Source organism: Manacus vitellinus, unplaced genomic scaffold (genome assembly GCF_001715985.3).
Source record: "Manacus vitellinus isolate BGI_N305 unplaced genomic scaffold, ASM171598v3 scaffold_13_pilon, whole genome shotgun sequence".
NCBI classification, from domain to species: Eukaryota; Metazoa; Chordata; class Aves; order Passeriformes; family Pipridae; genus Manacus; species Manacus vitellinus.
In genome coordinates, this window is record NW_021938999.1 from 9,599,162 (window position 1) to 9,614,550 (window position 15,389).

General features: G+C 43.4%; 1 protein-coding gene across 1 annotated transcript in view; it reads left to right on the top strand.

The window, feature by feature from the left end:
* LAMB4 (laminin subunit beta 4) overlaps positions 1-15,389 on the top strand; it is a 40,406-nt gene that overhangs the window by 9,253 nt on the left and 15,764 nt on the right. Inside the window, exons 9-22 of the mRNA XM_025894632.2 lie at positions 427-615; positions 1,211-1,390; positions 2,787-2,896; positions 3,357-3,436; positions 4,419-4,569; positions 5,514-5,645; positions 6,237-6,422; positions 7,621-7,742; positions 8,441-8,561; positions 9,514-9,691; positions 11,039-11,182; positions 11,409-11,640; positions 13,276-13,433; positions 14,943-15,167. Coding sequence (XP_025750417.1) covers positions 427-615; positions 1,211-1,390; positions 2,787-2,896; positions 3,357-3,436; positions 4,419-4,569; positions 5,514-5,645; positions 6,237-6,422; positions 7,621-7,742; positions 8,441-8,561; positions 9,514-9,691; positions 11,039-11,182; positions 11,409-11,640; positions 13,276-13,433; positions 14,943-15,167 — 2,208 coding nt within the window. The remainder of the gene's footprint in view (positions 1-426; positions 616-1,210; positions 1,391-2,786; positions 2,897-3,356; positions 3,437-4,418; positions 4,570-5,513; positions 5,646-6,236; positions 6,423-7,620; positions 7,743-8,440; positions 8,562-9,513; positions 9,692-11,038; positions 11,183-11,408; positions 11,641-13,275; positions 13,434-14,942; positions 15,168-15,389) is intronic.

A 15,389-nucleotide genomic window follows, 5' to 3' on the forward strand; every position in this document is an offset into this window, starting at 1 on the left:
CCATGTATCTTCTCTTTGGGGCTCCTCTCTTGCGGCAGCCGGTGGCAAGTTCACCATAAAGCAGGATCTTAGGGAGGCGGTGGTCCTTCATCCTGGAGACGTGCCCTGCCCAACGCAATGAGTAAAGTGGGATGTACAAGAATAATGTATTAGGATCTGTAACAAATATTCAGCTAGAGCTTTCTTTGGTGGAGCAGTGTTCCCTGCTGCGTATCAGACACACTCACCCACATGGGGACTTCTCCAAGTTTAGGGCCCAGTTCTCTCCCCCAGCTGTAACACACAAGGCTTGGGAAGCTATCATCTTGTTGGGCACTGAAATCATACAAGTAACCAGTAATCCTGTGTTAGCAGTAGACAGCAATGGTGGCCAGACCACAACGGGAGTCATGGTGTGAAATACCCCACTGTTTGTCTTGGTTTCAGGTTGTAACTGCAACGGCCACTCCAGCAGATGCCACTTTGACATGGCCGTGTACCAGGCCAGTGGCGGGGTCAGCGGTGGGGTTTGTGAGGACTGCCAGGACAACACCACCGGGCAACACTGTGACCAGTGCAAACGCTTCTTTTACCAGGATCCACTCAAAGTCATTTCAGACCCTCAGGCGTGCCTCTGTAAGTGTCCCTTTTTAGCTTCTGTAAGAATGACTCAAAACAGCCTGGTTCTGGTTCTCTTTGCTCCGAACCCTATGGCATCCCCATGCTTAAGTGTTCGTATGGTTGTAAAAATGTTACCAAACCTTCAACATCCAAACTGCCTTATAAAGTAGCTGCATGACTATCCTCAAACCACCATTGTAAAAGGAGCTGCATATTCCAATTTATTGCTGAGCTTAGAATCCAGCAGAGCTATCAGCTTTCTTGAGCAACATCAATATAAATATGAATTGCAGTAGTCATATTGCTTCTAGGGCCTTCAGGTACTGCAGAAGGGGTGCAAAATGATGGGGGGATTAATAACTTTTGCTGGACACCCGCCATATGCAAGAAATATAGTCTTTCAGAGATGAAAGCACTTCTGAAAGATGAGCTAAATTCAGTATTAACATAGGATGGGGAAAATGCTCTGAGTGTAATTTAATTGTAGCAATTGATTGGTATGAAAAGTCCTTAAGGAACCAAAGGAGGATTACTAGCAACTCTGTAATTGCATTTTCATGCTTACATCTAACTGTGCTTTTTTTATGTATCCCCTTAACCATTCCTCTAGCATGTGACTGTGACCCAGAAGGTACATTGCACAACGGCGCCTGCGAGAGTCGCACAGATCCCACTCTGGGAACGGTGGCGGGCCGGTGCCCTTGCAAGGAGAATGTAGAGGGTGTTCGCTGCGACAAGTGCAGGGCAAACTACTATGGGCTGAGTGGCAGTGACCCCCTGGGCTGCCAGCGTATGTAAACCACCTCTCTCATCCTTCTTTTCAAACCATTTTTAAGACATGAAGGTAGTTGAATGCACAGATGCAACAGTGATGCACTACTTGAGTCACGGAATACACGGTTGCCTACTATAATTAAATGTCAATGCCATGTAGTGTTTCTGGGGCAGCTCCTGCAACTGAAAAGATGCAAAATCACTTTCAGAATGCATAGGATACTGTAATAGATCAGGCTGCTGTTAATAGAAGGGTTGTTAAATATGCAAATTAATTGAAAAGGGAGATAAACACATGAAAATTATTTTAGCATCCAAATCAGTATAATCTCATGAAGTTCAACAAGGCCAAGTGCATGCAGGTCAGAGCAATCCCAAGCACAAATACAGACTAAGAGGAGAATGGATTGAGACTAGTCCTGGGGAGAAAGACTTGGGGGTTTTTGTGGATGGAAAGCTCAACATGACTCAGCGATGTGCATTTGCAGCCCAGAAAGCCAAATGTATCGTGGGCTGCATCAAAAGAAATGTGTCCATTAGGTTGAGGGAGGTGATTCTCCTGCTCTAATCCACATGGAATACTGCCTCCAGATCTGGGGTTCACAAGAAGGCTGGAGAAGGACTATTCACAAGGGCATGTAGGGACAGGACAAGGAGAAATGACCTTAAGCTGAAGGCGGGTAGGTTTAGTTTAAATATTAGGAAGAAAATCTTTACTGGGAAGGTGGTGAGGCACTGGAACCAGTTGACCAGAGAGTTTGTGAACTCTCCATCTCTGGAATTATTCAAGACAAGGGTGGGTGGGGCTCTATGTAACCTGGTCTAGTAGAATATGTCCCTGCCCATGGCAGGGGGGTTGGAATTAAAAGATCTTTAAGGTCTCTTCCAACCCAAACCATTCTATGATTCTGTAATTCTATGAAGGGTCCATGAAAAGCCACAGATGGACTGTTAGGATATTTGGACTCTGCAGTGCAGTGTCAAGATGGCAGAAGCTGCTGCCTTGCCATGAGAACTTCCAGCCAGCCATTCCTCTTAGAGAGGCTTGCTGAAAAGCACATCCCACCCCTCCCCAGGCACACTGTGGGTTTGTGAGCACGTTATGCCCACACCATGGTCCTCAGCCACACACAACGACTGTGCAGACCAGCACAAGCACACAGCAAACCACTGCACAGGGCTTTCTGCCAGTGCCCCTGCTCCCCCTGGAGAGGGGCCTGCCAAAGGAAATGGTCCATTTCCCAAGGGCAGTCGGTGGGCTGCAGGGTGCCAGGGCATGTACTTCTGTAGAGTGTCTGTCTGGGGGACGGAGACTGCCTGTCATGCTGATGCCACATCTAAAGCAAACGCCAGTCCTGCTGCTGGCAGTCACTGGAGCCTGCAGAGGTAACCACACATTTCTGTCCCTGCAGCCTGCAACTGTGATCCCTCTGGCAGTTTGCCCTTCTCCATCTGTGATCCTGCCACAGGAGAGTGCCTGTGCCAGCGGTTCACCACAGGGCAACGCTGTGAAAAATGCCTTGTACGTATTAAGGTTTTGTTATTACTTCTGCATGTGGTTTTGGAAGTCTCCTCACCCACCTCACACCTATTAATTGCCAGAAAATTAAACAATAAGTCAAATTTCAAAATAATATTACAACTGTATGCTACCATTCTGCATTGACATCTGGTTCTTTTTCACTGCTCACAAACATTTGTGCAATCAAATTGGACTGGGAGAAGCGCTCCCAGGGAGGAAAGGAAGTGCAAAATCATGTCCTCAAAATCTTTGCTGTTTACAGAGAACTTGCTTGCACAAATAGGTAAATATCTGTCTCATGCAGTGACTGTGCTATCCGGTAAGAAAAGCAATCTCCCATGGCCAAGCACAGGCAGCAGCACAGTAGTGCTCCAGAGCATTGTTCATCCAGCAGAATGAGTTCTGTTTTGCTTTACATATCTAAATACTTGTCATTAAAAAATCTTTCTTTGTATCCCAGGTAGGATACTGGGGTCTTGGCAACAGCTTGAATGGCTGTTCTCCATGTGACTGTGATATTGGTGGATCCCAGAATAACTTGTGAGTTAAAGTTCTTCTAGTTCTTTCCTGGTTTTAATTTTTATAAGCTCTTAGGCTAGATTTTCTGATTAGGTTAATACAGTCTTGGTACAGATGGGAAAATAGCCTGTAGATGTAATTTCATCATATACAAACAGAGTAAAGTCATGTTGGGATTTTGGAAATTTATTTGTGATAAGGGGATTTACGTATTTCCTTTGAAGCCAACTTTGAATCAACTTGAGTCAAGATGTATTTAATATAAAATATAAAACGCATGGCTTGAGAGAACCAAAGACCCTAATATTTGTATAAATTAGAAGTAAGTTAGAGGTGACATTTTCACCTTAGTTTCCTGCATCTACTTTAAATGCTAGATTTTTTTTTTTCTGGCTGCTGTTCAAAATGTATAATTTTAGAAGCAAGCTTGGTTTCAGTTGAGTTACTTCAGAAGTCTGTTGGGCAGGGGTCTTCACTACTGCTGTTAGACTTCAGACATAGGAGCACATAGTCTGATGCTGTAGAGCAGCTCCTTGTGAGTAGATAAATAATTTAGTGTGTTAAATATGACTGTAAATATATGGAAACTTCCATATTCACATCAAATCAAAGGTCCTTCTAATCTCATGTTCTGCCTCTATAATTGTGAGTGACAGATGATTAAAAATCATGATACAGTGATAGTTACAGAAAGAGATAAAAGAAATGGATACAGGAATAGATAGTAACAGATGCTCAGGAAATAAAAGAATCAGTGCTTCAGGTATGGAACAGACAGAGAAAGACAAAACATGTCATGTCTCCAAAGTGATGGAACAGTAGCACTGAATGAATCCAGCATCAGAAACAGAGGGGGGGGTAGGAAGAAGTTTAATAACAGAGGTGATCCGGCAATGGGAGAAATGAGGCAATGCAGAAACAAGGGTGGATCTGAGCTGCCCTTGTGCTGTGAAGACCCAGCTATGCCACACTCTGACATCCTCCCTTTACCCTTTTGCTGTAGGTGCTCACCAAAGGATGGTCAGTGCAAGTGTCTTCCCAACATCGTGAGCCGCCAGTGCAACGAGCCAGCTCCAGGCTATTTCTTCTTACCTCTGGATTATTACATTTATGAAGCTGAGCATGCAAAACTCCTTTCTGGCTCTGCACCCTTGGTAGGTAGTTGGCTTTTTAGGTGTCGTACTGAGAGGGGATCCATGCAGTGGTGGCACAAGAGCTGAGGCTGAGAAGAAGAGCCCTTACCTGGGGAGCAGCTGGAGTGGTTCTTTAGCAGGAAAATGCAGAGCAAGTCCCTTGACCATGCTCAGTTCATCTTTGTTTTTCACGGACATGATTATCCCATAAGTGCGGCTGTTACAAAGGGACAGTACCTACAACGTGCTGTGACCTACAAAGCTGCCCTTGCTGCTTCTCAAGTGCCGGCTGGTCTGGCATGAATTAGAGAAAACAGTTTAATTATTAAAATTAGAGGAAAGCGTTTGAGTTGCCAACTGTTATCATAAACTGTTATATTTCTGGGAATCTCCAAAAGGGGAAGAGTCAAATTACTCTCTGCTTCACTGGACTCATTCCTGCTGCCTTATATAAAGGCACTGATTGTAGCCCAATTTCCTCAAGAATTTGGCATCCATCTGTAATGTTTTTAGAAAAATTAATTTTTATTTATTGTTTCCCCTTCAGCATGGGGGTAGTTGTTCCCCATGCAGAGTACAAGCCTGGAATGCATCCCTTCCTCTGCCTATGCTTTTATTAACATTTCTGCTCTGACGTGTTGTCCAGAAGCTATAGAGAACAAATAACAAAAAATGTTTATTTGCAGGTCACATCCACAAATATTTAGCTATAATCACAACCAGTAATCATCCTGCAGTCCAATAATTAAATGGAAAACAGATGTCTGAGGCATAGTTTATGAGAGAAAGTGGAAGTTAATTTTAAGGGAGTGAGGGAAAAGGTTTTCTGGCAAATGCTGGGCCATAGTTTAGAGTTTCACCCTGTAGAGAATAGAGCCTGTTTTAAGAATGTGGATTTTCATTTGGTTGCTTACCTACCCTTCAACGTTGTTGAGACAGTGCTGCTCCTCTCTCATTATTCACAGGTTCAGCCAAGCACTCTTCCAAGGTGTGACATCTACTTGCAGAAGCAAGGCTATGAGTTCATTATTGAAAATGGAAAGATTGTGTTAAACAGGAACAAGAAACGAACTGTAAGAAAATCTGGACTGGAACAGGTAAATTGGTACTTGAGTAGTTACTTAAGTTTACATCAAATAATACAATTTTATTTTGTGACAAAGGGCAAGGAAATGCCTGAGCACGAGGGATTTGCAGTCTTAGACATTATAATTCTGACACAAATTAGGTCGATTTTTTTGCTACACAGTTGGGCCAGACATTTTATGATTCACAGTGACTGGTTTACACTGCCCAGTGACATTGTAGGCTCAGATTCAATGAATTTTTAGAAGAGAAGAGTCCCCATGAAAGGTAATTGTTTTTTATAATGAAGAGTCCAGCCACGTATGAAAGGTTTGCAATGTGAATGTTTGGAGAAGCGAAATATTCAGAGACTGATGGATTCTAGTCCTTCTCATTGCTGTTGTTGCAAAGCCATAGGAAGCTTTTCTTGACATGTGACCCTAAACATCCTACGTATGGGAGAGTTCTTAGATTGGCGATCCCGAACTTGTTCAGAAAATGAGATTAACTCATGGCCAAAATAAGTAAACAGTGTGGCAAAAATATTTCCTTTCTTTTTTATGAGTTTGTTTCTTTGTAATTTGACTGAGCAGGTCGTTGAAAATGTCGGTGTGTCTTTGCAGGGTGTGATGCAGTTTGGACAGGACTCTGTTTTGGCAGTGGTTTTCAGGCAGCCCAGCGCTGGTCGGTCTGTGACATGGACAGGACCTGGCTTTGCCCGCGTTCCCAGTGGAGCTGGGCTGAGATTTGCCATCAACAATGTTCCCTTTGCTATGGACTTTGATATCACAATTCGTTATGAGCCTGAGGTATCTGTGACGTCTTGCATGTCTTGTGATGTTTTGATAGATGCAGGGTCTGTTTTATCACTAATAGAATGAGCAACTTGTCCTATTCTTTATATTTAAAACTAAAATGACTTGCCTTTTCACCAAGTAACAAGTTGCCTTACCAACCAAATAACATGTGCTCCACTGATCCTCATCCTTTTCCACTGAAATGTGAAAAATCAGCCCTACAAGTGTTTTCTAAGCATCAGCCAAGATTTCATGTTCTGAATGTTTCTCTTTTGGCACCTTTGCTTAGACTGGACTTTTGCTCACAAATCAAACACATGGAAAATGCAGTTCCTGTTAGATGGGCACCCTGTATTTCTAGCTGGTGTTTTTTGGGCAGGAAAATGTGCACAGGCAGAAGTGATCTGAGTAGATATTTATCCAGGGCTTTTGCAGGCATCCAGCTTCCCAGTTGCACTATCTGGGCTCTGAGATGTGTGAAAATTGTAGGAAAATAGCCAAATTACTATTTTTTGCCTGGAGAAGATTTCTCAATGATGAAGACATGTCTAGGGAAATTTGTTAATCCAAATCTGGTTAAAACCAAGTCCACACCCATGTCTTCAAAAACACAGGCAAGTGTTTTATTGGTACCAGCTTTTGTCTGTGCCTTACTCTTTTGCTTTGCAAATCTCTGGGACAGTCCCACCACTCGAGATTATCCCTCTGTCTATTGTGTTCTGTTCTCTGACTGTCACTCTGAGGCAAACAAAACTCCCAGTGTCTTAAAACATGGGAACAATTGCCAGTGGGCTGGTTTGATGTAGCTTTTTTCTTCCAAGGATTGAAGAGTTGAGTTTTAAATACATATGTTATACACTCTTTTATGTTTGTTATTCCTTATTAGATATGTGAGGAGGCAGCTAATGAAGAATATTTCCAGAATAACACTGTGCTAAGAAAGGAAACAACTCCAATGACTTTAACAGAGCTCTTTTCATTTGAACCAGCTGAGGTCCCATTTCCATCTCTGCTTTTCAATTGGCCATTGCAAATACAATGCATTTCTCTCAAATAACATTTATTTTTAGTGCTGTAAAGAATAAAGAGAAAAATCTGTTGTGTCACTGCCGTGTGCGATCATTCAGATGGCTTTCATTAACCCTGACAAAGAGAAAGCAGGTTTCTCAGATACAAAAAAATTACCGTAATTTTTGTCTTTTGTTTATAGTCCTTGGAAGATTGGCTAGCAAGTGTTGCCATCCAGCCTACTGGTACCTTGTCAGGTCAACGCTGCAAAAACAAGATCCTTTCACAGGAGCCACATGTGTTACCTCTCCCAGCTACAAAGAGGTCTGACTGTTCCTGTCCTTTTGCCTGTGTATTTTCTGTGTATATATCGTTTACTAAAGCACTGTAGAGCAACAAATGTGTGGGAAAGTGGGAATATCAGAAACACGTGTGGCCTCTTCTGTTGCTGTCACACCACAGTACCATGTAGGCTCTAAGGAAGAGACTGATGTCCCAGTCCTCAGTCTGGCAAAAGTCTGCCCAACCAAGGAGAGCAACCTGAGATGTTGCTGGCCTTAGTCATTGCTTTGGTGAAGATCCAACTGCAGCTACCTCAGTATAGAAGGGAAATACTGACTATATATACGATACTATTTCTAAAAAACAGCTTTTCAGCTTGGACCTATGTAAAGAATAGAGAGGAGTCAAGAGGATGTGACCGATGTCTTGTTTAAACAGGGGCAAGAAAGGATGAATATGAACAGTGAGTTGCAACCCCCTTTGCTTGAAGTAGTAAAACCTGCCCTTTTCAGTTTAATCTCCCCAGGTTTAAATTGTGCATGGTGAATCATTTGGCAGAAGTCATGCAGCTTTCCAAAGCCTGCAAGCATGGGGCTGGCTGTGCTCCTCACAGCAGCAGGGCTTGCCCAGGCTGCAGGCATTAGGATGCAGGCACAGAGCGAAGGGAATGCTCAGAGCATCCCATAGACTTGCCTTGTCCTGACTGCTGGCTATAATTGTGCTTCATTTCTGCTGAACAGGATTGCAATTCTGCAAACTCCAGTCTGTCTGGAGCCGGGAAGAGAATATTCTGTGGATGTGTATTTTTCTCAGGCCTCTGCCTCTGACACAAGGGCAAAATCATACATCTTGATTGACTCAGTGAGTAGTTCTGTCAAAAGTCCCTTGAGGTTGTGTTTGTACCACTGTGATTTTTTTTTTACACAGACTTATTAAAAATATTTTAAAATAATTTATGGTGTTTTCCAATAGAAATTCAGCTTCTGCTTACCTCCATTGTCACTGTGTTTGCATGTTTTTGTACAGAAAGACAGAACTGTATCTGGTTTAATTTTCATGGAGCAATACCATAATAGTTCATCAAGTCATACTTGTTGCATATGTTAATAGTCAGAGTATGTGTCCCTATCTGTTGCTGATCTATTATGAACACCTTCCACATATGCTGACAAGATGCTGTGGTTAGGGATACAAATTCATACAGCTCTTCATTACTTATGTTTTTTAAAATCTCTCTAATTTGTCTGGATCGTGGATATTTTTAAAGATTGGAAAAGTAAAATTAGTTGTGTACTTCACAGGAATCAGGTCCAGATATTTCCCAAGTTTCCATCAAGTCAGGAACTGGGTGTTAGTTTTGGGTCCTTCTCTTGAGAAAATTATTTTTAGGTCCATTTTTCTAATTGCTTCCATAGAACGGGATCTGACAAGGGCTGGCCATAATTGGACATGGAACCTTCAACTTATTTTCCTCTATCACAGTAATACAAGTAAAAATTTTGGCCAGATACTGCTTTTGGAGTCACTACCACAGCCCATCTTAGAAGCAAAACCAGATCTGAGCATATATCTGAGGTTTTATTATAATTTTATGTTTTTATATACAGTCTCTTTTATTAGAAGAACTCAGGGAATGTCTAGACCTTCAGAATAAATATGAATTTTTATGACAGAGTGGCACAACAGCATATTTGGAAACATGGTGCTCTGGGCCTCTGTCCTTGCAATGCAAAGCACATTAAGAGAATGTGGGAAATTTTGGTTTTCAATATATCTAAGCAAAAATATTTTCTTTTCCCTCTTAATGCCAAAGCTTGGACTTATTCCCAGAATCAGCTCCGTGGAGAACTTATGCAGTGAAAAGGATTTAGATGAGTACCAGAAGTATCACTGCATTGAAATTGCATCCGAAGTCGGACCTCACGTCCTGCCTGAAGCGTGTGCACGGCTCATAGTGAGCATGTCAGCCCGGATTCACAACGGCGCCGTCGGTAAGGACCAGCCTGCACAGGCAGCTCTTTGGGACAGTTGCTGGTTTTCCCTTGAGTTTGTAGGTTATGTTGACTGATGAACTCTCAGCCCATGGTGGTGTAGGTGAGTGAAGCAGATCAGCACGTGTTATGTGTGGATACACATCTCGCTGAACCCTGAGCGGGCTGCAAACATCTTTTGGTGGCATGATTCTTGGAGTTTATCACACCTGGTGAGCTTTGTGGAGCAGAGCAACAGGGACCATGGCAGTGCTTGTGTGTTTTCTGAAGAGCATTGAATCAAGATGAGACTTTACCATATGGCCAAGGCAGTAAAATTCCTGCTTTTCTGGCTGCTGTAAAAGGTCAGGGAAGTTTTTAAGCCCTCTCCCTGGATGCTGCAGGCCAGCTGAATGCCTTGGTATGATGGCACACAAGCTGATGTACTGGAAGAATATTCACCAAGAAAACTTGGTGGTGTTCCAGCAAGAGGGCAGTGGCAGGTGGGGTGTGAAGCTCCCAGGCTTCCTGGACCCCCATAGAAAGGGTAGCTGGGCTTAGCGGCTAAGGAAATCTCCCAGGTGTTGGGTCCAGAGAAATGGAACTTCCCTGCACTTCCATTAACAGGAGGGGTCTTCCTGGACAACTTCAATGGCCACCTACTTTCAGAGAGCCTTTCAGCAATGCCTTTGAAGTGATAGCATCTGCTTGATTTGGGCAGTTTTAGAAGGGTCAATGCTTCACTCTCATATCAGGTGATGAGGTCATGGCTGTGCAGCCTCAGACCCCCCTCATTTAGGCTTGGACTGTGCTAACTCCTCCTTAGCCCAATTCCCAAAGTGGTGAGATTTCCTAGTAAAACATGGCACTTTAGTTTTCTGGTGCTTTATAGAGCATCCTGGACAAACATCCTCTGTGAGTGATCAGAGCATCTTCACTCAATAAGTTAGTCCAAGATGTCCAGAAAGAAATCAACACTACACAGATGCAGACTGTCTGAGTACAGCTTGAAGGTTATGTCCAGTGATGCAGCTAAAGGTAGGTTTATATCAAACCCTTCTAGACTTCAGGATTTCTCTGTTTTGGATCTTGCTATGCCCTTTCTGTCCTATCCCAAATGTGTGCTGAAGGCAGTGCCTTGAATGTGGCAACTGCAACACCAAGACTTATGCTGGTGCCTAATATACCATCACCATTGATGCTACACCATCAAACAATCCAAGCCATGGCCATCAGTGGTTAGTGAACCCCTGATAAGAATAATCAAGCTCTTTCCTTCCTATTTTAAAGTGTGAAACCTGCAAGTTGATGAGAACAGTCACACTCCTTGATACCCAAGCCTGTTTTGGTTCTCTTTCCCCTTGGCAGCCTGTAAGTGCAATCCCCAGGGGTCGCTGAATGCCAACTGCAGTAAACTGGGGGGCCAGTGTCAGTGCAAAGCCAATGTCGTGGGACGCTGCTGTGACACCTGCTCTGCGGGCAGCTACGGCTTCGGCTTCCATGGCTGCTATGGTGAGTACTTGGCAGCCAGCACCAGGACCACTATCTTGGTTCTTCATGCATACTCAAACTTTTTAGGGCTTTGAATCCAGGATTATGTGTGAAGCAATATAAAAGATGTTTCCATGAATAACGAGTTTTCCATCCCTGCTTCTTGACTGCCTTTGAGCAGTGTCAGGGATGAGGCATGTCGGTGGGAATACGTTCAGGACACAGCTTTGCCTTTGGTGTTTTCCAGCATGCGAGTGCCACCCACAAGGCTCCCTGAGCATGCTGTGTGACCAGGTGACGGGGCAGTGCTCCTGCCGCCGGGAGGTGGATGGCCAGCGCTGCAGCCGATGTCTGCCTGGGTATTTCGGATTTCCCCACTGCCGTCCTTGCCCTTGTAATGGCAATGCGGAGCTTTGTGACCCTCTGACCGGAGTGTGCCTGGACTGCCGTGGGTTTACGGCTGGGAACCACTGTGAAAGGTAACCTGATGGGCAGCACTGCAAAGCTCACCCAAACATTGGTGCTCTCCGAAATGCCTCTGTAGCTGGGGACCTACAAATGCATCAATGGCCTTAACAGGAAACATATACCAAAGCCAGGATTAAACTGGGCCTAGCTGCTGTACGTCAGGTACCTATTTGTTTGGCAAATGCACATGGGACTGTGCATGCAGTGCCTGTGGGCGGACTGCAGGCATGGCATGCACACAGCATTGCAGCAGGCTCCCTGCAAGAAGGCAATTGAGAGTTGAGTGCCATAGCACCATGTGCTTGAAGACATGCACAAAGCTTCTGACATCTCTCAAATTGCCAGCTTTTAAATTTAAAATTCAGCATGAGGTTAGCCAAGAGGTTAACCATCAAACAAGAGGCTAACCTCATCCTGAATACTCAATTTAATACCTGCAGTTATCTCTGAAGAGCTTAAATAAATATGCCCTGTTTGCTGGCCGTATTAGTTCCATATGACCAGCAAATTACTTTTCCCACATGTTCCAGCTCCATTCAGAATAGTTCTCCTCTTTTTTATTCTATATGCTGTCAGCAGTATCAGAGTTGAACATGGACATCAAAAATTAATTAATTTAGTTTAGTTTGGATGGATTGTACCTCGCCATTCACTTCTAAGAGGATTTCCCTGTGAAACCTATTGAGCTTTTCTTGCAGTGCTTTTAGATAATACAGCCTTTGGCTACTGTGCTTGTAGGTGGCAAATAGATTTAAAATGGACTGAAATACTTGTTGCCCTGTGCCTCTGCAGGAGCTTCAGACCCCAGGGTGAGGATAATCAAACAGCCAAGTCTTTCAGCCTGGCTCGTATGCATATGGTGAATTGTGTTCCCATTTGCCATAGTAAAGCAGATCAAAGACTGCAGATGCTTCAGAAGCCGCTGCGTTGCCGCAGCTGCAAAACCACAGGGGGTTGGGACATGGAGGCAGAGGCAGCGAAGGTGGGCAGGTGGCTGAGCCCCCAGGGAGCCCCAAAAACCCCAAAAACTGGTCTGGTAACAGCACAGCCACCACCACTTTGAAACAGCCATTACCCCAGGTTTGCAGAACATGTCAGACAGAGCATGGCTCAATACATATTGCATCTAAAATATGCAATATTCTCTGAGTGCTCTTAATGAATCATTGATTTTTTTGCCTCTGCCAGCACTTTCTACTGTCATGCCAACCAGTCAGTGTGTGTGTCTGTATGGAAATGGATGAATATATGTAGTGATAGATGAATACACGGAGTTTTTATCTGGCAGCTTTTAGCTGCCTATGTAGAGCATGTGTGATATGTCATATCATAATCATTTAGACTGAAATTGTTCCAGAGTAGGTGAAAGTCTTCATAAATATTCCTTGAAAAGAAAACATGTGTCTTTTTATTTTTGCTCCAGATTTTGGGAATGCAGCTCTGATTTTCCATTTTAGAACACCTTTGAAGCTTAATGGAGATAGCATTAATGGAGATAGCATTACAATGACCTGGAATGTTAATTAAATATATATACATATAAATATATATACCTATAAGTATGTATGCATATAAATTGATTCACCTGCATGGACTGAAAGGAACGCTTGACAATTTGTACTGCTTTATGTTGACTGCTTTGACAGGTGCATGGATGGCTATTATGGAAACCCTCTGGAAGGAGAACCCTGCCGCCCATGCATGTGCCCAGGGGTACCTACAAGCAATAGGTATTTTGCACATTCCTGTCACCGGGACTCCCAGTCTGCACAACTAGTCTGCAATTGTCTCGAGGGACATGCAGGTACAAAGCAAAATACAGATTGGTTCTGATTTTATTCAAATTAATGTAAGAGAGAAAATGACCGTCCTCTGCCCATCATGTGTTCAGAAATGACAAGTTAGGTAATGGTAATAAAAAGGCTAAGAAAGTTAACATGCAAATTTACTGAAATCATGTGGGAAAGTCCTGACTAGGAAGAATGGGAGTTGTGCAATTAGTATTTGAAAAAGGGATTCACTTAAGTGAATACAGTGAAGCCATTAAATAATCTGATGGCACGCTTTGGAAACTTCCTCCTTTCCAGGGGCATTACATAAATCTGGTGAGGAGAGGGGGGAGAAATGCAGTTGCTCATTACCTCTGAAAAAGAAGCATTGGAAGCCCAAATCATAAAAAACAGGGCATCAAAAAGAATGGATAAGATTTCCTAATCAGATAAAATCTTTCTCCATGTAGAGGAATCAGTCTTTGACATTTTGCCCCAAAGTGACTGTTTCATCGTTCAAATGGTCACTTTGGAAATGAAGTTTCTATTCTCAGCTGTCTCAAATGCAGATATTTTTGCAGCAAACTGATGCCTCACTTCCTAAGATTCTGTTGACATAGCTTGAATTCCTGAAGGGAAAGTTGAAGATATTTCCCTCCCCCTGGGCATTAGAAAGATCTTCCATGATGGGAGCAAGCCTTAATGGGAAACACTACCAAAAACTAAACCAATGCTGTCATCTTTACTTAGGCAAGCTTCCTTTACAAGTCAAGAGCAGTTTTGCTTTAGTAATTTTTGTAGGGCCAAAATGACACTTGTTGGTACTTGGCCAGGGGACTTCTGTCCTCACAAACCACCACAATCCTCAGTTCTGGACTTTCTTCCTCCTGCTCCTTTCCAGCAAGGCTCTTGGTCACCTCTGTGGCAGCAGGCTCACTTTTCAGATTGTGAAAGGCTCTGGTCCTGAGGACCACAGGGAAGGAACAGAGTCCTTGGTTGAGGGTGAGCTGGTGGATGGGGTTCCAGAAACATCAGCCTGTCCAGAAAAGTTTCTGAGATGCAGAGGGGTAGCACCCCAATCAGGACATGCACTGAGATGGCTTGCAGAAGTAGTTGCAATGCCAGCAGGCAAGGGCAGAGCATCCCAGAGCTCGTTTGAACTCCTGGGCACACCCTGCCCTCCAATGCTGCTGTGGGAGGGAAGGACCAAGGAAAATCCTGTAAATGTGGCCAGCCATGACTAATGTCATTAAATGCACTTAGCTGGAAAAATATGTTTGGAGGTGTTGTGTGAGGGGGCACCTATTTAGTCCTTCTGAAAGGACTTCCTTGGTAGAAACAACCTGGGATGAGGAGAGTGAGTTTCCATCAGATTTTGATGTGGAAGCTGTACTTTAAACTGATCATAGGGATTAAAGGGCAACAGTCTCAAACAGGTGGACATTTTTCACTGTAAATGTGCATTTGGACAGCCTGAATCTTTTAACAGTACTACTGGAAATTACTGGAATTCCCATCAATATTTTTACTTTCCTCTCTGACAGGCAATCAGTGTGATGAGTGTGCTACTGGGTTCTATAAAAACCCAAACAGCCCTGGGCTTGACTGTGCACCATGTCCCTGCAATAGTAACATTGATTTGACAGACCCGGAGTCTTGTAACAGGGTCACAGGGGAATGCATCAAGTGTTTACATAATACCCATGGAGCAAACTGCCAGTTCTGCAAACCAGGTTATTTTGGCTCAGCTCTCAATCAAAACTGTCAAAGTAAGTAACAGCACTGCAACTGTGTGTTCCTACCAAGAAAAGGTTTTTTTAAAAGAAGGGAGAAGCTAGCCCTTGGAAGGACAACAAAACTGAAGCAGATGAATAGAGCAAAATATAAGAATACCAAATATATTTCTCTATATACCACATATAAATATATGAGTGATACAAATAACTTAATGTGACATCTATTAAATTCTATGTTATCCAAGTTTCACTAAA